The following is a 26150-nucleotide window of genomic DNA, read 5'->3' on the forward strand; positions in this document are numbered from 1 at the left end:
TCTCATGATGAGAGCCAATCTTTAAGGTTTAGGTTCAGACTTAAAAATTAAAAGTATTTTTGACTTTGAGATTAAGGAACAAATATTGTTTGAAAAATTTGGTGATTTTTTTTTATTGTCAAGGATCCGGATCCGCACTGACCAAATTTGGAGGATCCGGATCTGCATACAATCAATGCGGATCCACAACACTGGTTAAAACTCTGAAATCAAAACATAAAACAAACGAACATAGGTTTCAAGACTTAATAAGCAAAAAATAAATTTAAATGTGTATAAAGAACATGTTTACAATTTTTATAACTTGATTATAGAGATGTTTTGTTTGAAATTTTAGAGTTGCCATGCTTCAAAGTACCTCATTATTACAGAAATCATTATAAAAAGTTAGAATCAATAGGACTATTCTAACATGTCTAGATTATGATAATGTTGCATGGGTGAGTTGCAATGAAATATAAATTTAAATTAGAACAGTTTGACTTATTAAGAGCATTTGACTAAACCGTTACCCACAACTTTACAGAAAATGACCCCCTTTGTAATATTAAAAAATAAATGAATGACCATTAGGATGCTTACCCATACAATCATTTCTTTGACAATGGAATAGCTGGCAGCGGTACCTGTGTCCTCTCCAAGCATGTTATAATGGTAAGTTTTTTCAGGGGTGTATATTCTGCACAAGATTCATTTATGCAGAATATACACCCCTGAAGTTTTTTCAACAACAGCATAGACGTCATGAGATCAGCTGTTTATTTACCTGTCATGTCACCTGATCACCTTTTTATGTATTATTAACTTACTAACTTGTGATATCAACCCTGTGTTCTCTCCATGCATGTTATAATGGTAAGTTTTTACAACAACAGCTGTGACGTCACCCGATCAGCTGTTATTTGTACCTGTGACATCACCCGATCAGCTGTTTTATGTATCTATCACATTGCCTGATCAGATGTTTTATTTACCTATGAAGTCACCTGATCAGCTTTTTTTGTATCTGTGACCTCACCAAGTCAGTTGTTTTATTTACCTGTGACGTCACATGATCAGCTATTTTAATAACCTGAATCCTCTCCAAGCGTTTTATAAAGGTAAGTTTTTACAACAAGAGCTGTGAAATCACCCAATCAGGTGTTTTATTTACTTATGATGTCACCCGATCAGCTGTTTTAAGTAACTGTCACATCATCTAATCAGCTGTTTAAAAACCTCTGATATTACCTCTCTGCGTCCTCTCCAAGCATGTTATAATTGAAATCAGCTGTTTTTTTACCTCTGACCTCAAAAGAACAGCTATGTTTTCACCTGTTGTTTACCTGTAACATAATCTTATCAGTAGTTTTTTTTTACCTCCGACCTCATCAGAACAGCTTTGACGTTACCTGTTCAGCTGTTTTTACCACTGAAGTCATTAGAACAACTGTGACGCCATCCAATCAGCTGTTTTTTTACCTATTACGTCATCAGGACAACTTTGATGCCACCTGTTCAGCTGGGTTTTTTTTACCTTTAAATTTTAACGTTACTAAGCTTATTTTAAAGATATTGAGCTTAAAATTTTGTTGATGATTCCTCTGTGCTATGAATTAACAGTTAAAATTTTGTGTGTCTGCTTGTAATTTTTGGTTTTGACTTATTTTTCTTAATTTTAGGACACAACTTTCCACGAATTTTCACTAAATGGATACCCACACAAAATACATCAAGGAATAGAATAATAAATAATCTAGAATATATCTCTGTCTGGTTGTCTGTATCAAAGGATATGGCTAACCGCTGAACAAATGCTATTTCATACATAGGGGGTAACACAACCCTGCCAAAAAAATCCCCTCCTCCCCCCCCCCCCCTATGAGATATTTTAAAACTTTTTGGAAAGTAAAGTGAAAAGGGGGGTAGGTAGGGGTGAATTTAACCCCTTGCTACCTCAAGTGTCCCTAGAGACCTCTTGGGTGGGTATAGCTGCTAGTTGAAGGTACAGTCTACTTAGAATATAACCCTACACATTTTCTAAATATGATTAGGTACCTAGAGAATGTTACATAGAGTGAATTGATGAATTTATTATTCTATGGTGTTTAGGTGACTTCTATGCTGGTAAAGGACTAGGAGTAGCTCAGATTCTCTTTAAGGTACCATTCTTGCTGTACAATTTAGCCCCACAGGGTTAGGGCACCTCGCAGGGGTAAGGAATAGTGAAAAATTAACTGTATTTGCCTAGAAGAAAAAATTTATTTTTATAAATAATCTTGTCTAATATAGATATTTAAACTTTCTGCTACTACTGTACAATTATTATTGTACCTATTTGTTATAGAAATCATCACATCAATATTGAAAACAATAGGATAATGATTACATGCTCTCTATCCTTTAATTAATACATGTTAGAATTGTTCTATTAATTTCAAACTTAATCTGCTGTTTATTTTTACCTGTTATGTTACAACAGACTAGCTGTGATGTCACCCGATCAGCTGTTTTTGCCTATGACGTCACCCCCTCAGCTGTTTTTTGCGTGTGACGTCACCCAATCAGCTGTTTCTTTGCCTGTGACGTCACCCAATCAGCTGTTTGTTTTGTCTATGACATCACCCAATCAGCTGTTTTTTTGCCTGTGACATCACCCTATCAGCTGTTTTTTTGCCTATGACATCACCCCATTGACTGTTTTTTTTTGCCTATTACGTCACCTGATCAGCTGTTTTTTGACATGTGAGAACATTTTACAGGGCTACGTTCTGCACGTGTTCGTGTCCCACCTCCATGCCGAGTACTGTAGGAGCCAGGACATGTTCTTGGGGCACAGGGTCATGCAGGTAATCCAGGGATCTAAAGGGGTAAGACAATTGCCGATGAGTTGATGTACTTACCCATTGATGAAACACAAAATTACCCCTTCTGTAGATTACAATTAGTGGTTAACTACCTAAATGACCAAACCAATCAAAATTCAATAAAAGTTCCCAAGGTTGTTAAGCTAACAAATAAGAAAAGGTCATTATAAAGATTTTGGGACTAGTGTAATAAACAGCCTTGTGGCCCCTCCCTTCGTGAAAATAATGTTTTCCCTCTAAAAACCTTGTTGATCATAGGGACCCCCTCTTATTTTTAAATAAATTGAAAAAAGGGATTTGGAGGTGGTAGAATTTCGTCTGTTTTGGGGCTTTGCGGGAATAGGCACCCCAGGGGTCATGACTTTTCAATTTATTTTAAAGATAAGGAGGGAAGGTTACATTGGTCAACAAAGTACATAAAAATACAATAATTTTAAGGCACTTGAAGCCGCCCAGTGGATCAAGCTGACCACTAGTGGTGCAGACCTAACTATATACGCTGGAGATTTCAACACAGAACCTACAGACAACCCTTATGCAATATTTAGGTCAGGAACACATTTGCATATTTTGGGAACTTTGGGTACTAGAACCGATGCAACTTTTCATATTTTTGGCCAAATTTAAAAATTTGGGTACCCGCGTTGAATGCCTCTTATAAAATAAGCAACAAAGGGGGAGGTCATTTTCTAGTAAATTCCGTAAAGGTGTGTGTGTTATACACACCCCACCCGAAGACGTGTTAGGTAAGAAAAAACCCCCCGCAGAAACGGTTTACACAGGATGTACTGGGACCTCATGGTGGTTTCAGAACATGCTTTCCCTAAATTGAGTTAGTAGCTTCCCATAGTAGAAAATTTTAAAATTACTTTTGGTGATCAAATTTTTACTTTTATTTTTAGACTACCTTCACCTAACCTGCTATATTGTCTTATTTTGCCTTTCATTTTTATCATGCAAATTCGCTCACATTACAGTTGAAATGACAGATATTGGAGCTTTCTAAAAAGATCTCTAACATTTTTCTAGCTCTAATACTTTTTGATATATCTTATTTCAAAGTTTTGTTGTAAAATCTTCTTTTACACAGCAAAAAGTTGAAATATAATATTAGTTATTTTAGAGAAAATTACAAGTATCTTCATCTAAATCTCTCTAATATTGCTCCAAATTGACCAAATTGGACAGTTAAGGTGCCTAAAACTATCTACATTCAATGGAAAATCCAAATACATACTTTTTAAGACTATATAAGCCAACAGGAGCATACTGAAGTGATTTTTAATAATGCTAAAGGAAAAAATATTTCCTGTTTTCTTTAAATAAATTGAAATATAATCGACTTTAGCAAGGATTTTAAGGTAAGTTATGGTGTATAAAGTTGTCACTTTGTAATTAGAAAGCCAATAAAACACAATCTGTTAAGCCTTTTCCTATATTCTCTACAAGAAAAATATAAGCCTATCCTACATTTTAGGTAACCCATATAGTTTGATGGAAAAGTTGGTTCAGTTTTAAGGAAACCCAAAATTAAGATAGAGTAAGCATTGCCTCTGAGTTAGGGTGTACCTTCCTAATTCAAAGACTTTATTAGGTTAAGTTTAGTTCCTATTAATCTGCCACATTAAAAGAATCTTAGCCTAAAATCTTATTTAAAAGCCCAGGTTGTTTTCCCAATGTATATGATGGCAATGACAAATATACTTCCTCTTAATAATAAAAGTTAAATTTTGTAAGAACAATTTTCCAAATTTATTTTAACAAGTTTATAAGTCATGATAATACAAAATAGACAAGTAAAAATATATTCCATAGATTAGAATAAAATAATTAGAAGTTAACATAAAGTAAGACTTGGCTTTTATTATTTTACATCCTAACAAAAACTAACTCAGAGGTGCAAAGCATCTCTAGAGGTTAGACCAGATTGGGACTTTAGCTAAAAACAAAATAATGTAGAAAATATGTATCTAAAAAGGGCAAAAGTTAAATAGAATAGTTTTTACTAAGTACGTTTTTTTTTATTTTAATTTCTAATTCCACAAAAAAGCCTGAGTCCTTTGTATCAAGTACCAAAGAGGTACCAAGTATTTTATATTACAATTATAAATAACCATCATTCTAGCTAAACTTGTTAACAAAATTTAAGAGACATTTATTTTAAAGATACTACCAAAAGTATATAAAGAACTTAGAAAGAAAAAATATATTGAATATAAAACAGGGAGCTTAGTTAAATGAAAATGTAAAAGTTTACCTTTATTGCTAAGTTGTTTACCAAGGGACCAAGCTGAAATGACTGGTATCATATCTAGCTGGTTTTCCCTTTTTATACCTGTAGAGATGCATAATCGTTTTCTGTGCTTTTGTATAAAGGGTTGTTTTTCCATAAGGGGTTGAAACGTTTGTATACCTATATATATATATATATATGCATAGCGATGACTCATCCAAAAATACGTATATCCTATTTTGCATTCTTCTTATGGAGTTATTTTAGACTCACTAACATTATAAAAATAAAAATGACTATCAATGTAATACTTAAACATGTTTCTTAAAATTATAATATTTTTCTTTTTCTGTGATATCTTTTCTTGTTATATCCTTCTTATTTCTTCTATTGTGTGTGTATATCCAATTGTTCATTATGTAGCTGTTTTCTACCTGAAAAATTTGTTCTGTTATGTATTTTTTATAGCACTCCATTGTTACTCTAATATTCGCTTTTTCTCCTTACTATCATAAATATAGTCTGTACCTATATAGGCTGGTTCTCCCCTCTTTATTTTATGCGTGGTTACTCTACAATTCTTTTCTGTTGGTTCGACTATTTATGCCTTGTGAAATCGGCATAACACGTCCCTATTTTTCCCAAAAAAAAAACAATAAAAAAAAGACTCTAATCTCATACCTCTATTGTTTTTATTAAGATTGTCCACAGTCTGCAAGACTAAGTTTAAGACCTTTCAAATCTTAAGGTTATATCTGTTTTGCTGTATGAAACTGAAAACTGTTTTTCAAAGCACAATAGAGATCTCCAGGTTCTAGGTTGTAGAATTATCTCAACAATTATTCTTATGGATCCACAGAATCATAACAGAAAGGTACTAATAATGACGATACACTCTGTGGTGATATGTGAGTATTGTATTTTGTCCGATGATTCATATACAGACTGCATCATCAAGAATAAATCTAATCCCTTTGGGTTTTGTTCTGGGATCCTGTTATCTCAATGATTATGTTGTTTCTGTTTTACTGGGTTGTTGGTTCTCAATATTAGATGAGGGATCAGCTTTTCAGGTAGAAGCATCTCTCTCTCTGTAGCACAGGTTCTTCTAAGTGAGATCATCAACATCTGTTGCCAGATTTAGGAATCTGACAATTTTTACAGGGTTTCTTCATAGATCCCTAACTGTTTGGTTGGTTAGATTACTTGATAGTTGAATACCTGTGATGTAGTGCGAGAACTGTCACAGTTGGGGCATTTATCCACCATGGAAACAGTCTTATCAATTCAAGCCTTATAACTTTTAGATAAGTGCTGTATCCAGATATCAGCTGTGCCAGGGTAGATCTGGTTGTTGTGGGCAGAAAAAAGCTCCATTCAGGGATGCTATGTTGGTCATGCCAATGCTGTGCATCCACCTCTACTACAGCAGCAACACCATCAGCAGTAGCAGCAGAACCAAGAATCAACACACATAATCTTCCACCCTTCAGGCGAGATCAGCAACACTTGATTGAAGCATCATGGTTGATCCTAAAAATAAAAAGATTATGCAATTTCTTATTATAATTGTTCAAATGTCTTTTTCTTCTGGTCTAATTGTTCTTTATAATTATTACAACTTGTTAAAAATAAAAAAAATTATGTTTCATAGAATCTACAAAGTTACTAAAGATGGTTTTAAATTTACAAATAAAATTATGTTTTATTAAATCTACAAAGTTACTAAATATGAATATATAATTTTACATTCTTTTTTTTGTGCAGAATGCATTTTTTTCTGTAGTCTGTAGTATATGTTGAAAAGAAAAAAAATTAATTGTATTTTACTAGAAAATCTTTTATGTAATAAAGACATACTTTTTCTTATTTACTTTGTACTATTACATATTGTTACTTGCTTTTTTTTTTAATTAAAAGAAAGAGAAAAAAAATTAGCAGATTGTATTTTTGTTTTTTTTTGTTTTAAGTCATCTGAAATGAAAAATAAGTTTTCTAAAAAGGTATTCAGAAAAAAGGGGAGAGTAGAGTTTTTCTTTAAAATTATATTTTCTATCCTTAAGTTTCGATACCTTTTCTTTGTTTTCTTTACCAAAATTTTTATTCTTTATGACTTATTTATCAAAGTGTTGAGTAAAAAAAATATAAAAATTGGGTTGCTATAGAAAATAAAAAATATTCTAGAAAATTGTTCTCTCTTTATGTCTGCCTTTTTCTTGTCTTCTCTTTTTTTTCTCTCTTTAATTTACCTGTTTGAGAAGATTTTCTTTTGGTGGATTTTTAGAAATGGTTTGAAACACCATCTTTGTTTATTTTTTTGATTCTCTGGTGGGTAATAAAACTCAACTGTGGCTTCAAGCTCAACCAGAATCTCGTGCAGATCTAAAATATCATTTTTATATAGAGATAAATGTTTTATTTCAATTGCTATCATATTACTTCTCTATTGTAAAGAAAATGATATATAAAAAAATTAAAACTAATGTAATTCAAGGAAAAACTTTTGACATGGAGTGAATCATGATTCCAATCTTGAAACAACAGGTTAGCGTTAATACTGAACTGAGCTAAAATTGAATGACCAAGGTATCAGTTCCAATTAATTTGAAGATTACTATGATTGTTCAGCAACTGCAAAAATGAAAACTCTGATCTCTAAAAAAAATCCAATTCTTTCATAGAGATCCCTAGCTAGCGCCAGGTGGAGGATATTGATGATAGGTATGATTCTACAAAAGTATCTAATTTAGAAAACCTATTCTTATTTAAGGAGATTAGATCAGGCTGGACTATAAAGAAATAATGGAGTAAATGATTTTGTTAGACAAATTAAAACTTTCTTTTTTATATGAAAGATTAAAAGTGTCAATTAATATTAACATCATAGTTACAGGGTTTTAGGGATATTAACACGAATTTAGAAACTTGAGACTATAGGTCTCTGAGAGAAGACAATAAAACACTAAGTTATGTTTTAAATGAAGTTAAAACTTTAGTTTTTTCAAGAGCAGAATTAATTTCTCCTTATTCCCTTCTTCTCTTACACCAGAAGTGTTATTGATTGATTGCAGAAAAAAAAAAACAAAGCTATGCAACTGAGCGTAGCCTCTAATGTTTTGGTTTCAAATTTGGGAGTGTCAAAGCATAATAAACACATTGTGAGAGGTATATAAAGCTTCTTGTGTGTTATAGAGAGTGGAATGATTCAATAGTTTGGTAAAGACTTTAACCAAAAGAAAATTACAGGTGCATAGTAGCTAATTAGTATAGACAAGCGAGTTTATATTAAATTTTAATAATAAAGTTTCATAAAAAGGTAGTTTAGGTCATTAATAGCCGATTATGATTTAGAGCATTGTTTTATCTATTCGTTGATATACCGATAAAACTGCATTATTACATTTTAATTAAAGTAGAATTAAGCCAAATAATATTTCTTTAATATTCAAGTTTAATCCAAAAATTTAAGAATCGAGCTTTATTGCTTGTTTTAATAAACCAAAGTCCTGACCTTAAATTATGAATAGTCCGATATTTAACAGAATATTCTTGATATTAATCATATTACTAATTATCATAGTAATTTTCAGGAGAATGCAAAAAGACTAAAGCCAATAAATTAATATTCATACCTGACGTTGACTGGTCCTAGCAATGGTTGGATGTCTTCTAGATTTAAGATCTTAGACTTCTGTGGTTCCTTGAAGTCAATGCATACCAGAAATTTTAAGACGGTCATGGCGGCCTAAAATAGAGAATATCTTCTTTACAATGTTGGAGTGTAACTATTTTGAAAATGAGCATAATTAATTAAATATTTTAAAATTTCTTAATATAGTGAGTGAGAGGGAAGTCATATATTTTGCAAAGTTTATGTCATTAGTATTTTTCTAAATATTACAAGAACCTAAGTTTTAAAAAATTTTTTTATAGAGATAAATATATTGATGTGAAGTTAAAGATAAAAGGTTGCTTTAATAAATAGATTAATATATATATGGTTTAACATTGAATGAAAGTCTAAAGCTTATAAGTAGGACACTGCATTTTGTAAAAAAAAATAAAGAGTTTCAAAGGTTTTATCAAAAATATTTGATGATTTTTTTTATGGCATAATTTTAAGAAAAAGATTATTTGAAATAACACATTTATATATATATCTATTTGTTTACGTGTCTACTTATCAATCTATATCTTTCGTTATATAAATACTAATGCATATTTTCTCTTTTAATTTTAATTATTTTTAAGTGTGAAATATACACACACAATAAATTTTTTCTTTTACCTTTAATTCTGTTGTGCCTTTCGAGGACATTTGCTAGAACTCTTGGTCAGTATGATGCAACAATTTAGCAGCCATCACAAGTATTGATGGCCAGGATGTAAAATCGGCTGTGCCAAACTGTTATTAGGATCCTCTCTTTTCTTGCTGAGGACAGTTGGGAGCTTGAAAACAATCTTATGATGAAGACATACTTCCGGTTAGCTGGAAAACCTAATTAAATAAAATGAGAATTAAGTGTTTTAATATGTTTAGTAATTTTCTTTATTTTTGTTAGCATTTACTTTTTAGTTTTTTTTTTTTTTTTTAAATTGCTAATAATTTGAAAGCTATTAATTCCAGATACTCACATATTCCAGCAAAAATATAAAAGAAATATACATATCCCTTTTTCTCTGTGTAAGATACGAAAATCATTAGTCCTGTCTTATGATTTACGTAGAAAGACAAAAGAGAAAACAAAAAGAATATATTACTTACTTTCAATGTTGGTTGGCACTAATCTGGTCACTTGTGTATTTGTCTCTGTTGGTTATAAACAGTTGGCAGTTCCTAGAGAAAATAATAATTATTAGTTATAGTTCAAAAAAAGAAGGTTAATAAAATCAAAAAGTTTTTATATTATTGAATATTTAATTCAGGGGGAAAAAAATGTAATGGTTAATATTATCTATTTTATTTCTATTTAGAGGTATATTATATATTTTCTTTTGTCTAAAACAAGACTGTAATATTATCTTTTATTAGTTAATAAAAAGTTCAGCTGAATTTTTCAAAAATGTAAGTATAGCCAGGTGCTGGTAAAAGAGTAAAAAGCAAATTGTAAACTAATGTTAACACAAGGACGCCCAAGCTTTTCACTTTGCATGGGGGTAAAATAAGGGAGTTCTATACGTTCAAGGGGAGTAATCTAATGTATTTTAAAGACACTTGAGGGGTGTAAAATAAGAGGATTCAAAGTCTTATGGGGTAAGTACCCCTTTACACTTTTTACTTGGACGTCTATGTATGAGTTTTAATGATTTCTGCATTTTATCTAGTTAAATATGTTTTGCATTATCTAAAAACTGTTTACTTGTTAAAAATATTTCGAATATTATCTATTGATCTCATAAAACTGACAATAAACCAATTACTATAAAAAAGATATAGTTAATTTGCCACCACCTAAGGGAGAGCTCAATCCTTTATGGAAAAAATAATTGAAAACAAAGTAACTTCAGGCAAAAAATAAATTTGGGAACATCTGCAATATATTAGTTCTATATTTGTTGCTAGATGTCACTTAAAACCTTAAAAATTATGATTTGCAAGAAAGTATTCACATCATTAGGAAAAACAGCTGAATTTAGAAAGCAAAGTTTAATGAAATTATTTTTTGTCTGCAGAGCTCTAGGTCTTTGCAATTGGAAATTATTTAGTAATCTGTTTATACATCTATACTATAAATTTATTGTCCAGTTAAAGTTAAGAAAATAGATTGTTAGTTTCTCAATAATAATAAAATGATTGATACTAGTTTAACTGCTAAAAGGACCATAAAGCTTTGTTGCTCAGCATGTAATATATTGATGCCAATAAGTAATTTGAAATTTATTCTATTTTGATTTTAAAGTGTATGGGAAAATATGATGGTTATATTATTGTTAACTTAGTCTTATACCAATCCATAAAACATTGTTCGATGAGTTTTCTAAAGACATATTCGATTTTAAAGTTAAAGGCAATGTAATTTGTGAATGTAACCATTAATTTTAAGACTCAAATTAGTTTAAAGGGCGAATATAGTTTCAATATGATATGAGCTTATATGAAAGGTGCCATTACATACTTTTAAAATATCTATGTTAAATTTAAAAAATCAAAAAAATCCTTAAGTAGATTTTGCAATTTTTGCTTTTACTTCAACATATGTTAAATGAGAAAGTCAACAAAATCGTTTATTTTAGCCCTTTACAAGACTTTTTTTGACTATTTTTCTTAAGTTTAATTGACTATTACATTGGCATGCATCTTAATTGATAATTAAAGTGTTTATTTTTTTATATTATATACTATTTTATTGATTTTTTAAAAAGCATAAAAATAATTTGCGTCAGTTTGCGTCCGGAGTAATTACTAGGGTAAATAATACGTTTTAAAGTTTTTTTTTCTGTATAAAGATCAATGATTAATTCATGATGATATAAACAACCCTTCTGTACGCATTTCCAACACACACACACACGGCCACAAAAAAACAGGGATTTGAAATCATTCTTCCTCCAAGAAAATTTTATCGATTAATTTTTTTTACTTTTTACATTATTTGATGTTTTTTTTAACTTTTAATTAATTTACTTTATGAAGGTAGAAGGAGGGTATATTTACCCCTGATTAATTGGTTTCCACGTTATTACGACTATCATTTAACGAAAGCTTTTTAATTCAACCTTGCCACGAAGCCTTGTGTAATGCTAGGGTGTTTGAGTTCTTAGGGAACCACACTAATTCCAAATTTTTTTTTCGAGATTGACGGGGTTTAAGCTATAAATAGACTTATACAATTGAATATGTCAATATTTTTAAGTTATTTATAATCTATGGAATTGCACCTTTGATATAAGCTCATATCATATCGAACCTATATTCGCCCTTCAATAAGTATTATTGGGTAAAATTTAGTTTGCAAAACTAACACACACCCCTCTGTCCTAAAAAAAAGAGAAAAAAAAACTAATAAGCCACCGAATATAAAATAGAAATAGATATTAGTAGTCATATTATGAAAAATCATATCTTAAGATATCTTTAATGTAATTAGGTATTCAGGAAAATGGATGAAAAATTATAGACTTTCCTATGTGTGGGATATTTTATGTTTTAGAGAAAGTATGATCTGTTTATGAGCATTTGTGATTCTCGAAAATTGTAAGGATATGAAGAAGTATAAGCTAAACCTACTAAATAACTACATGTGTTTTTGAGAGGAAAGAAAAATAAAACTATTAAGTTTTTACGTTGAATCAAATTTTGTTGAAAGAGTAATTTGGTAAGTTTATGTTTTAGTAAAAGAGTATTTAAAAGTGAACCAGTATGGTTCTCCTTTTAAAGGGACAATTCTTGTCTTGAAATGGTTTAAATTTTCAGGCTTATTAAATTTTCGAAATTATGATTTTTAAATATTAGGGGGGTGGTCTCTAGCCAAAAAATAAACAGACATTTAAATATTGAAAAATATTGGTATTCGGTATTATTATGATGCTGATTAAGAAAGATTTTTGTATTTATATTGGATAAGAATTGATTTTATATATTGTCTTTCAAAATATTAATGTCAAGTATATAGGACAGAGCTTCAAAAGTCGCTGCAATTGTGGAATATTAATAATAGTTAAAATGTAGCTAAAAAGGAATAAATCTGTAGTAGTAGTCCTTATGAGTACTATGTCAATTTACTTTGTGTTTTAAGTATAAATTCAACTAAAATTAGCTGTCCTTTAATAATAGGACAAGGAGGAAAAAAATTATTGTGCATAAAAATATTTTATTTATATCTTATAAAGCTAGGTAAAAGAGAGAGGAGTTGCCATGGTAAAAAAACTTGCAAAAGTTTATCGAGTATGGGTGAAATAAATAGTTTGGTATATCAATTTTAAAATAGGATTATGATCACTGTATTATTGGGACATTAATCTGTAATTTAAGTTTTATGATGTTAATGAGCAAGAGCTGAAAGTAATTATACTTACAAGTATTTCTAAAAAGTCAAAAGTTAATTAGTTAAACTTTTAATTTTAAACATACAACGTAATGTTTCAACTTTAATTCAAATTCAATGAAAGGAAGTATTGACAATAGGGCCTTTAAGTAGTCTGTCAGTAATAGGCATGGCTTATAATTAATTAATATATTTTTAAAATTATTGTTTAATATTCAGTCTGCATTATCGCAGGGAGAAATAAGTGATAAGAACAGGAAATAAATTGGTGAGTTGTAGCAAAAAATAGAAGAAAATAATATAAATTTTATAAATTTGTTCAGTTTTATATAAGAAACAGGATAATGTTAAGACATATAAAATTGCTTGTGTAAGGTTTAAATTTTGGGCATGGGGAAGGAAAAGTTTAGAATCATGTCAAAGCACTAAACAAAAGTAAGACAAAACTTTAAATATCCTATTGTATAAAGTAACAAGGTTGTTTGAACTTAGAATTTTAAGAACTACATACTTGATTTGGCTTTCTATTTCTGTTAATTTTAAGATAGGTTATAAGCTATGTCATTTTCAGATTTGGTTAAAATCAGATTGTTTCACATAATTTTTTTACTTTTTGCCCTGTGAAATACAGAGCCTCTAGATGTTAGGGGCGCAGCCGCTAGTATGATAGAGAGATGTATTTTTTTTTTTTTTTTTTTTTTTTTTTTTTTTGTCTGTTGCAAAAAAAAACACTAACCACTGAACCAAAATGGTTCTCCTTTACAGTGGAGCTTCATAAATGTCCTGAGATGATGTTTTTGGCTATTTCATTTTTAAAAGTAAGTCTGGGTACGGTTTTCAGCTATTTTTCTGATGTTTCATATCTTCTCAATTATAGAGCTTCCAAATGATAGGAGTGTAATTACTAGTATATAATAGAAGCTACAATGTCAATAATGTTAATATGTAGAATATTAAAATTAGTTTGAGCACTTAATGTTATTTGAAGTAGTTTTGGAAAACAGATATTCCAAGCAAGTTTTAATAATTGAAAACACTTGGGGTAAAATTGAGAAAAAAAATCAATGGTCAGAAAACCTAATTTCGAGTGACAGAAAATAATACTAGCACCCATAACCCATTAAAATTATGTATAAAATCTATGCAATTTGTAGAAAAATTTTCCTAAATTTATCATGAAAGTAAAACATAAAAAAGGAGGAAGAGTGGAAGAATTGTCTTTCTTAATTCAATTTGTTTTTCTCAATTGGGTCATTGAAAATTAACCAATGTTGTAGGATATTGATTAGCTCAGTAGAAAACATTTGATACTTCAGCCAAATCAGTAATTATAGGAAGGGAGTAATTTTATTTATTTAGAATATAGGCCAGGGATTTACGCTTGAAGCATGTAAAAAATGATAAGTGTTTAATTATAGTAACATATATGGTTTAGTTTTACATTCACAAAATCCATATTAGAAACTGATGCAGTATAGAAATAGTAGAAAATATGAATAATTGAGATGGAAGAGGATAAAAAAATCTATATTTATGTGAAAAATGTATTGAATTAGTTAAATTTAAACTTATTTTGTCTGTCTGATAAGGACATATATTAATTTAGGTTTAAGTAACAAAAGTTGATATTTATAGCATTTAGCTTTAGGATTAAGTCTAAACTCTAATAGATGTAAGATTACTTTAAGCTTATAGACAAAATAGATTTGGCCTTAAAATGATAGATATTATTTTATGCTTTAATAATCAAAGGGGTATAGGGATAGTCATTTAGTAATTTGGAATATGTGACTAGAAAGTAATTTATTTGAGTAAATCAATTGTATATTGAATAGTGTAGGTAAAAAAATATGTAAAATTTTATTAATTTTGAAATGTAATTACATCGTATTGCTATACGATAAAATACATTTATAAGTTGAAATTAATGTATACTTAAGCCTGATATAAGTATAGATTGATTAGAGACCAATGAAATAATAGAATTGCTATTAAGTTGGCAATGCAAATAAAGTTGAAAAAAATGGTGATATTTTAGTTTTTATATGGAAATCTTATACCAAACTGAAACTAGACATCTATGGAGTTTTTAATTAGATGTTGTTATAAAATCAAAATAAATATGAAATGGCTTAAATAATTTATTATTTCAGGTAAGTGACTGTGAATAGTCCTCTGCTGGAAAAATTGTAGTCGAAGTAAACTTAAGACAATTAACTATTTGGAAAAAAGTAAAATTTTGGAATCAGAACGATAGTTCTGAAGTATTTTAATTAGTATTGATTATTAATATGGGGAAAAGAACTTATTGTACCATTTTTTTAATAAGTCAAAAATTTGTTTTATAAGTTGAAAGTGAAGGTTCAAAAGTTTTCATAAAAAGAATTTATTTAATTCAAGCTAATGATTTAATTCCTGAATCCCATCCAATTATTAACATATGAGATTTAGTTATTTTATAAGTCCAAACTTAATTAGATAATGATATAGCTATAAAAGAGAAGTGTTTATTTTCCGTCTTATTAAAAATGTTATATAGTTCGTGAGAAACCTTATCTTCTTATAGAAAGCAAAAATGCGATATTGGGGGGAAAAACCCGGTTAGGTTTTAATTATTTTTCTAAGTTATAGAGGAAAAGAAAAAAGCATTTTTTTTTATTACAGTTAGTTATTAATTTTGCAAATTTACTTTGCAGAATTTATCAAAGAATCTTGATATGTAAACTATATAGTAATTTACATAAGTATTTTTACACATATCTTTGTCTCAAAGATTGGCGTGAACAAACAAAATATCGAGGGTGCTTTGCTGGGGGCACAATTGAAGAGCTATTTTAAAATGATAGGTAAAAATTTGACCTAATGTGAGCTATGTAGTTTGTACTATTAGAGTTGGCCTGATATTACCTTCTCGCCTTTGGCTGTTCTTTATAAGTACATGTTCAGTTATCTATTACTTAATAAATCAATTTATCCCTACTTAAAAGAAAGAAATAAATATGTATTAATTTAAATGATTAAAAATATTTCCAATTATACCGTTTTTCAAAATGACATCATCAAAGGATTACTATGATTAAAATGTTAATATTTGAACACACAATTGAAGTGTCGCCACAATTAAATTCTTTAAAAAGGCAGCTGCTTTAAGCTTATTATACTGTATAATTTTCGTTTATTAAATAAAGATTAAATACTTTAATGTATTTCAAAAAATTAACATGAAGGGAAAGTAATTCCATAAACAAATAGAACAAAGGTCCTATCGTTTTGGTCAATGAGATTTTAATTAGGTTTATTAGATCAGTATAAGTATTAAACACTGTATCATTAGAAGACTTGAGCTCATTTATAGACTTTTATTTCCTCTACAGACTTGATATGGATTTTGATGCAATAAAGCAAGCTTTTCAATGAAAAAAAACTGTGGAAAATATTTCATAAGATAAAAAACAGAAAAAGTTGTCGCTCATAAATGTATAGAACAAACAAATAGGAAACAAGAAAAATTAGAGGTCTATAGAAATATGTGAGTTATTAATAAAAAAAAATCTCTGTAATGTAGCACTCGAAAAATGTACTGTTTAGTATAAATTGCAATAATGCAATCCTTGTCCTTAATTGGGGTCAATTGTAAAATTACTTTATATTAAAGGGTTTTTGATGCAAGGTTATATAAAATGGTATTTATATAGGTTGAATATTTGAACTCATATTTGTGAGGTTATTTAGGTAATATCCAAAGTAACAGTAGGTTGTTACAATTTAGGAAATAAATTTTGAGAAGTTTCCAATGCAATGGTATTGAAATATAAAGTTAAGTAGCGTATCGTAATGATGTAATATGAAAGTATTTAAAATTTGTGTAGTTATATTGGAAAAAATATGAACAATATCTGATGGGAAAGATATTATGAATGACTGTAAAGATCCTGCAGTTAATATCTTAATATTAATGTAAATAATTATACTAACAAAGTTTATAAAAATGAAAGATATCGATTTGAATTATGCTTATGAAATTAGTCTGTTAAATAATTGTTTTAGATCGTTGACTTATATCAAATAATTAAGTTAATATACCTGTGAAATAGTACTCAGGGTTTAGGTAGAGTGGTGGGAAAAATGTATTCTCCACATGGACTTGAACATACACAGTGGCGTATATACAATTCTTATGGTTATCTAAAAAAAATAATATAAATGTATAATTAAAATATGTATATACTGCACTTTTTATGAGTAAAAAAAAGAAAAAAATGGCTATAAACAAGCCAGTATGCAAGGAAAATTTATTTTTGAGAAGAATTTAAGTATAAACAAGGTCATTTATAAAAATGTGCAGAGAAAAAGGTCCGATAAAGTTTTCGGTTTATTATTTTGTATTTGAAATGAATTAAAAGTTGAAAAAGCCTATGTTAGGTATGTAAAATTTATGATTATAAGTTTACCTTATTAATTGAGGTGATGTTTACTTCCTGTAACAGTTCTTAGCATCATCTTTTTCACGAGAACCTACAGCTGTGACAGGGTATACCTTAACAGAGTTTAGATATATTTTTTTATTTGGTAATATTTCAGTGAATCTTGTATTATTTTATGACAATAAAAGACTTCTTAATAAAACGTCATTTTAATAAAGTTATCAAAAATATTTGATATAAACACAAGACAATGTGTGTCAATATTTAAGATCCTTTAAATAAAAACCTAAGCATAAACTAGAGTTAGGGCATTTTAAACCTCGATCATTAAAGTTGTAGTGATATAAGAATTTGTTCTACCAAAATCGTTGGGTGTTTTATAAAAAACATAATAATGTTAAGCATCAAAAGTTTAACATCTTACTTCTAAACGTTTGTAAATTTAATATAAGTATCTGTAAACGGACTATCTATTACTTAAGTTTTTGTAACACAACCTGTAAATTAACATAAAGATCTCAAAGTTTTCTGAAGAAAAAAAAATTTCATAATAAGTTAAAATTATCATAGAGTGTATGATATATTAAGATATTTGTGAAAAATTATTTGGGGAAAGATAAATAAAGGAGGTTTTTTTTTTTGTGGAAGCTAAAGCTAGTATAATTACATTCAATTGTGTAAGGTCAATATTTAAAATTTTATAAGACAGTTAAAATATGAAGATTGGCTTATTTGTTTGCAAACATGTCAGGGTTGCGTCGGTTTTTATAATGCTATATATTTAGACTGGTCCAAAAAAAACATGAATTTTTAAATCTTTACCATATTAATTTGCAGATACCTTGAAGTTGTTACCGGCTCAAAAGTAGGCCTTTTAGTGAAAACTAGACCTCTCTATAATGAAAATTGATCTGGAAATTTCAATCCTAAGCTTATTATCAAAAACTTCACAGTATCATGATTTTAATAAGAAACAAGTAAAGAACTACCAACCTAAAATAATGTAACAAGAGTTCAAATATGAAGCAAATATAAAAAGTAGACAGAACCGCCATTCCTGCCGAATAATTCTAAAAAAACGTCTAAAAACATTGTTTTATTTAAACTGATAATTTGTGTAAGAAATTGAACTAAAACAGTAGTTATTACTCTTATGAGAAGAGATATGATGAAAAACTCTAAAAAAATCTACTCTTTAAAGACATAAAATTTGAAAAAGAGTTTTTAATAAATTTCATGTCTCAACAGACATTGTCGCCAATAAAGAGACAATTTATTTAAATAAGAGACTAAATGAATGTAAAAAAAACTTATTCTCATATCCAACTTTTTTTTAAAAAAAGGATATTAATAAAAAAAATTAATATTGCAAAAAATATTTGATTGTTTATTATTTAACCAGAAATAAGGAATAAGGCTATCTTAAATTATTTTTCTTCAATGATTTTGCTGTATGAATTAGCTTTCCCAAATTATTGTAATTGTACATAAAAAAATTTAATACTCTCCTTCTTCATATGTTTATTCCTGGCGATTTTAATATTTTATTTCAATGTTTGTAAACAAACAGACAAAAAATTTTATGTTTTGCTTTATATCTTATGTAAGGTTATATTAATTGGGGATGAAAGAATGAAAATAAAAATGCATTTGACGAGATAGTGATAGCCTTTTTTCTTAAAATCCAATACAGGCCTAAAATCTACAAACAATGCATAACCTATTTATACTTTGGCATATTGAAAAGCGATTTAGATCTTCATTTGGGCCACACTAATATATATTGTACGGGGAATGTGGTCAATATTTATGAATGTCTTTGATAAGGATTATTATTATTGCATCCCAATAAAAAGATAAATGCCTGTATAGTGTTGTGAATGTTGTCTTGATAACTGCATGGATCTGAAAACAATTCTACCATCTACATCAGTAAAGTATAGCCAATAGAGATAAAACATTAGGAGTTATAATTAGAAAAACTAGTGATGTTTATGTTTGTCAATAAAACTTGTAAAGTAATATGTAATTGTAGAGGATCATAGATATGACAAGGATTTAAAGGGAGGTCTATGTAAAATAGTAATGTATATGAAAAATTGAACATCTAGTAAGAATGTCGAAAGAAAACTTAAAGTGAAGTTATATCAAGAAAAAAATATTCTGATATAAGTTTTGTTTTTATTTAATATTTAATGAGGGCTGTAGGAGAAGTAAGAAAAAATTCTAAATACTTGAATAGTATTACTGCATTTAGTTGCAAGAGCAAGAGTTTTTGCAGAAGAGAAAGAAAACTTAGAGAAAAACAAAAAAATATCTGAAAGGAGAAAGTTTAATGAAACAGATTGGGTAGTACAAACTATTTTAGGGAGTTAGAAAGCTATGCATGTTAGGCATATCTTTATATAACTTGCAGGGGATTCGTGAAAATGCAAGGAGAAAAGAAAAGTGTAAAAATTTTTTTTGTTATTTAAACGTTGTGTGTTTGTCTCCTGCCTGAGAACAATAAAGTAGGTTATTCAAAAAACTGTATGGGGGGGGGGGTAATTTTGAATCAACAATTCGTAGTACGGCTTTACAGAGTACAATCATATTGTTAGCAGTCTATAAAGTTTACTTTGCATTATTTTATGTTTATCTCTTTTCCCTGATTATTCCAGAAACGAAGATTCCTTTAAGATATATTCAATTTTATTGAAGCCTGTTCTATAAGGTGTTTCATTTTTCTATATTGAGATGCAATTTAACAAAAATTCGTTTAAAACATTATTACTGTAATGGTTACCAATCTAAATCTACTTTATGCAAAAAAAAAATCTTGTTAAGTTAGTAGAAAGATGGAATATTTGCTTAAATATAACCTGCTTAAACAATCAGTCGATTGCTTCTTTAAAGAATCCAAAAATAGAAGTTGACGCAAATGTACAAAAATGAAGCAAATTTCAGATTTTAATTCAAGCGTTGTGTGTAAAATGTAAAATAAATGAAAGATTCTAAAACAGTGTTAATTCTTATTCTATTTACAATGTTCAGTATTGCTTCAGAAACGATTAAGAAACTTTGGATAGGAACCATTGCTCAACAGTATTGAAAAATCAAGTATAGCATCGTATTATAGACAATTTCTTGCGAATTTTATATATAAAAAAATATCATAAATCAGTTCTTACTAGTATTTGTTAGCCCTTGGCTGTTTATAATACTATTCTAAAATTATATTACTTTTATCCATTTATATAAAGTAGTAATGTTCTCGTCGCATACAAATTTATTTAATTCCTTTGGCTGTACATATGAATAGACGTATATGCTGGTAATTAACAATAAATAAGTAATGTCAATGCACAATTCAAATTTGTGGAACTGGAGCAACATATTGAAGTGGCTCTTAAGAAATTTTGAGGGTTTGTTTCTGGAAATACGTCATGTTCCAAAAAAAAGAGGGGCAAAACAGGTTTGAAAAAAAATTCACAATATCTGTAAAACCGAATTTCAATCGCCCAATCATGGATGATTGGCATGTAACATACATTTAAAGGGATTAAAAAAGAATAATTTTTGAGAAGTATTTGTATGAAAGTAAAAATTCCTAAAGTACATATTGGTAAATTTATATAAACTTGAACAATGAAACTAATTTTGATGGAAATGTTTGAAAACATGTTGATCTTAGTTATAAAATTGGGAAATCAAAAAAAATTATCAAAAGTATTATTTTGTAGTGTATTACAGTTGTAATTTCACGTACTTTGGGAATAATATAAGATAGATGTTACACATTCATGTGTACAGTGAGGGCCCGAGGTTAGATTCAGTAAATTAAAGTGACTTATGTCCTAACATTAGCATCTAGTTTATGAATATTCTTATTTTTCAAAAGGATCACAATCATATTTTATTTTTAAACAATATACTTGAAGTTATATTAAAATTTTTCAATCCAACTGGACTAGATATGCAATATATAGACGTTTAAATGGAGCCTTAATCTAGAAATTTAATAAGCAGTATTTATATGCTTACCTTTTATGTAGCTAATAATTTAAATCTTTTATGCTTCTGTAAGGGTGTTTATTGCTGCTGTAATTGTTGTGCTTCGCAGCAACCTAGATTAAAACATGATATTAGTTATATGAATGTATATGCTAATAGAACTTGTAATAAACGCAATTTCAATCAAAATGATGTTTGCGTGGTTAGTTTTCAACTCTAATTGAACAAGTGTAGTTTAAAGGGGTAAAAGAAATTGTACCACATATTAATCAAGTGCAATTAGGGTGTTAAACATTTTGAAATACGACTCTTTATTTAAAGTTTAGTAAGCAAGACATATAAACTTGCACATTTTTATGCAGAGAATTGTTTAGGTCAAAGAAACTCTAATGTATGATATATAAGTACACACATACATACACACTTATACACGCACATACACATAAGTACAAATCCGTATACATACATAAGTACACACATACATAAACATATACATGTATATACACATAAGCATATATCCATATATATAAGTACATATTTTAGAAATATATATTTAGGGAAATGAAGTTTGTTAGGCCCTTTTGTTTTTAATTCTTTAATAACCTTTAGGATTTGATAAAATGTTGAAAAGGTATATGAAAGATGGCAAATGGAAAATTCTGTAATGTAAGTAGAAAAAAAAAAACACTGTAAGTGTATTACAGACAGAAAAGCCCAAATATGTGTCTATTTACCAATTATCTATTTATTCGTTTTTACCACCATTTCTGTGTAATAACTGTAAGTTCATATTTAATCAAATTATACATAATGAACCTAAGGACAAGAAAGAAATTTATGTAAATGAATCAAAAGGAAAAATAAATAAAAGTACCTTGCAAGGTCTAGTCGCTTGCACTAGATTTTAATAAAAAGTTGTTAAAATTCACCTACATTTTAGTTGACTTAAAAATGTGCCAAAAAAAAAATAATACAGAACTTGAGTTGTCTCAGGGGCTAATATTTGAAACTATCTATTGAAAAAAATGCGAAGATTAAATAGTTAGTTAAGTAAGGTTGGAATAAAATTTTAACTGTAAAGGAAGTGGGTAAGAAGGGGTAAACAAAAAAATATGAGTTTAGAATAGGTAGTATAATCATAACCCTTTTTTCTGAATAGACAATATATATTTATGTAAGTGGACTTTTAGTTTCCATATATGTACATAGTTTTCTATTGGACATATACTATTAGTTAAAATTCAAACTTAAAAAATATTCTAAAAATTGAGGACGTACAATTTTGAAAGTATAATGTACAAGTTGGTTATACATTACATTGATTTTTCCTTTGTAAAAAATAGTTGAAAAGTTTGCAATATTTGGGTTATCTGCTGTACAACTTTGGAATATTTGAAAATATAAGCAATCAATTTAGAGTAGATGTAGTTCGAAATGTTAAGATCAACATGTTTATATTTAGGTAATTATCAAAGTATTGTTTGCTGAAAATTGTAACAATAAGGGCAATATAATTTAGCAGTAGGATATATCGCAATTATTCAATTTGTTTATGATAAAAAAAAAGGAAGGAAGGGAAACTAAATATCAGTAAGTTACAATAATGGCCAATTTATGACGTCATAGGAAAAGTATTCCTATCAACAATTTTGCATATAACGGGGTAAAGAAATGTTTGGTAAAAAAAATGCTGTATTCGGACAAAGGAAAAATTCCTACAGCAAGTTACAGAGTAATAAAAAAAAATACGGGCGCTCCAAGATTAAAATAGTATATATAGCTAAAAAAAGTATGCATAATAATTTTGAAAAGAAGGCAATGGTAGAATAGACTGGGCCGATTTCATCTTTTTATTTTTTAGAAAATTGTCGGAAATGAAAAAGGACTTGTGATTAGATTAGATATTGAGATTTCTAGCTGTATAGAATAAAATAGTGCATCTTTAGACCTCCATTTCTATAAATTATCATGTAACGTTTCGGTAAATATTTTATTCCTTTCTTGAGCTTCAATATTTAAGCATTTGCAGTTTATAACGTTTGTGAGTTATGGAAAGAGTTGTTTATAATTGTTTTAAAAAGATGTCAATCAAAGACGCAATGAATGTTTGTATAATTTTAGAAAATCAAACAGTCCTATTAGTAAGGATACACAGAATATGGTGATACAAAATATGCAAATAGATTCGCAGAGAAACTTGTAATCTAAAAAGTTAAGGGGTACAAAATATTATTTTGATTGAAAGCAAGTGAATAATAAGAGGTATGTGTTGTATGTCACCAATTCAAGGCGATTATTAGCATAATAAGAGTCTTTAAGAATAATTGAAGAAAAACGTTTTTGTAGTAGAATCCACAAATTGTCTAGATTTTTGTGCAGCGGTGAAGTAAATTTCAGTACTGATTATGCACAAAAATTATGTATGTGCAATGTTAATGATCTGTATAATAAAATATCTGCAGTTTAACAAAAATTGGCCAAAAAAAAAAAATTATATGGTTAATGGAACCTGAAACACGTAAAAGATTGTTAGTCAATCGAAATTAGTAAGAAAATTGCAACAGACAATGGATTATAAAAGCTAATGAAAACTGTTAAATGGGGGCCCCAAAAAGTAAAAAGATTATATAGTTTATTGAAACTAAAAAAATGTGCACAAAAGCAGGGCCAAAAAAGTAAAAGGGAACAAGAATTGGGCAAAAAGGGCTAATAATGGGCAAAGTGGGCAAAAAAAACTAATAATGGGCAAAGGGCTAAAAAGTTAATTCATTTAATGAAAACATATACGTCTTGATTATAGGCAAGCGAACCTGTATAAGAGCTCAATTTATATATATATGATTATAATTATCATGCATAAAATTTTATTGCAAGATAAAAAAAAATATCAGGGGAATTAAAGTATCTGCTAGCAAAGTATATGGAAAAAGGGCAAAGATAAGGATTTCAAAAAAAGTTTTTAACTTAAGACGTCTAGTATAGAATGGAAAAACTATAATTATACAAGCTTTTACATCGTTATAAATGTCAGATCTGTAAAAAAAAAAGAACGCGTTATAAAATTATAGGTTATATCTAAAATAAAAAAAAATGAATAGGAAGGAAATGTATATTAGTAGTAAGGGTAAATAAAATTTGGAGTAGTATAAAGTATTTATATGTTAATGTGTATGAAACATATAATTGAAACATTGAGAAAACAAAGCCGGAAATAAGTTAATTCAGAAATTAACTTATAATTATCTTGAGTATTGGCAAGCGAACCGTATATATGTTAATTCTGCAAGAAAACATATAATAGTCTTGAATTTTAGCAAGAGAACCTTTATAAACTTCGAAGTAAAATAGCCCAATAAATATAATACGAATCATATGGATCACCCAAGACAGGGTATTACACAATATATGCTTATTTTTTCAAGCAAAGCCCAATAAATCAATATAAACCAATTGGATTACCAACACAGGGTTTTACAATAAATAATGCTTATTCTTTCAAGCAAAGCCCAATAAAATAATATTAACCATATGGATCACCCAGCACAGGGTTTTACAATAAATAATGCCTCAAAATGTCTTAGACGTTCATTATTTAAGTCTTGTGAAAGAGCCTCCGCAAAAGATTTATCTCTTTCCTGCGATTTACTGCGTTTAAACATTTTATGAAACGGTAAGAGAAGTATATATTAAAAAAAATAATAAGTTATAGGGTATTAGGCTGAGATAAAATTATATCCGGTATTCACGAAACCTCGATTTATATGAATAATCTGCACAATAGGAGGAAGGGAGAAATTGTTAGTGCACTATAAAAAATTATAAGTTTTTACTATATAAAAAAAGTACTGAAATTAATCCTAAAATTGTTCGAATATCGGAAAATTTAGTTATAAAAAGTATTAAAAGAAAACCGAATGACAAGTTAAAAGTTGTATCTAAAACCGGAAGTAAAAAACTGTTTGTGCACTTTTACAGTGTATGGTGCACAAAGGCTATGAGTGGGGTAAAAGTACAAAATATGCAGAAAAATAAGGATAAGTATGTTAGGCAGAGAAAAAAAATACCTATAATTTAGTTATAAAAAACTTAGCAATATCATAAAAGTTCTTTGTATTTTTTTTTAAAAAAAAGTCGATCGTTTTTTGTTCAGCTGAATTTAAGTATGGCCAGGATATTTAAGAAATTTAAGAAAAAATGCGGAGCTATCTGTTTAGAATATAATGCAATTGCAATGCCTCAAATTTTCGATTTTCAGGTCAATAGGAACCGTAGTATATTAATGCAAATTCGTATGCAATAATAAGATATGTATAGATTTTCAGGTAAGTCAAACCTTAGATATGCGCAAAATATTATAATAAAAGATTAGATTTTTAGGCCAACCCTAAAGCCTTACAGTAGGGATAAAAGCAATCCACTTAAAAAAATTGTTGTAATAATAAGAATAGTTTGGCTAGCACTTTATCAATGAATTTAATAGAAAAGTATACAACAATAAAAGAAGGGTTGTCAGGTAAATCGTAACCTAGACTTGTTAGGCTAAATCTTTAACCAAAATTGTTAGGGTAAATCGTAACCAAGAAGTATGAGGCTTAAAAAAAATGTCGACATATATAAATATTGTATTCTATAACAATATGTAAAAAGTTGCAGCGCTGCGAGAAATAGA

General features: G+C 28.6%; 1 protein-coding gene and 1 long non-coding RNA gene across 2 annotated transcripts in view; one reads left to right on the forward strand and one right to left on the reverse strand.

The window, feature by feature from the left end:
* LOC145307644 (putative neutral sphingomyelinase) overlaps nucleotides 1–26150 on the forward strand; it is a 44868-nt gene that overhangs the window by 4251 nt on the left and 14467 nt on the right. Inside the window, exons 2-6 of the mRNA XM_080150126.1 lie at nucleotides 572–654; nucleotides 1662–1714; nucleotides 2090–2141; nucleotides 2742–2828; nucleotides 3285–3394. Of these exons, the coding sequence (XP_080006252.1) occupies nucleotides 652–654; nucleotides 1662–1714; nucleotides 2090–2141; nucleotides 2742–2828; nucleotides 3285–3394 (305 nt within the window). The 5' untranslated portion in view covers nucleotides 572–651. The remainder of the gene's footprint in view (nucleotides 1–571; nucleotides 655–1661; nucleotides 1715–2089; nucleotides 2142–2741; nucleotides 2829–3284; nucleotides 3395–26150) is intronic.
* On the reverse strand, nucleotides 6261–9917 carry LOC145307443 (uncharacterized). Its single transcript, XR_013875471.1, has 5 exons — nucleotides 9845–9917; nucleotides 9368–9577; nucleotides 8712–8824; nucleotides 7329–7461; nucleotides 6261–6612 (listed from the first exon to the last, which is right to left on the reverse strand). It is a non-coding gene; the product is annotated as an uncharacterized LOC145307443 (long non-coding RNA).

The sequence above is a fragment of the Acartia tonsa genome, chromosome 15 (assembly GCF_053477335.1).
Source record: "Acartia tonsa isolate MP-2025a chromosome 15, ASM5347733v1, whole genome shotgun sequence".
Classification (NCBI taxonomy): domain Eukaryota; kingdom Metazoa; phylum Arthropoda; class Copepoda; order Calanoida; family Acartiidae; genus Acartia; species Acartia tonsa.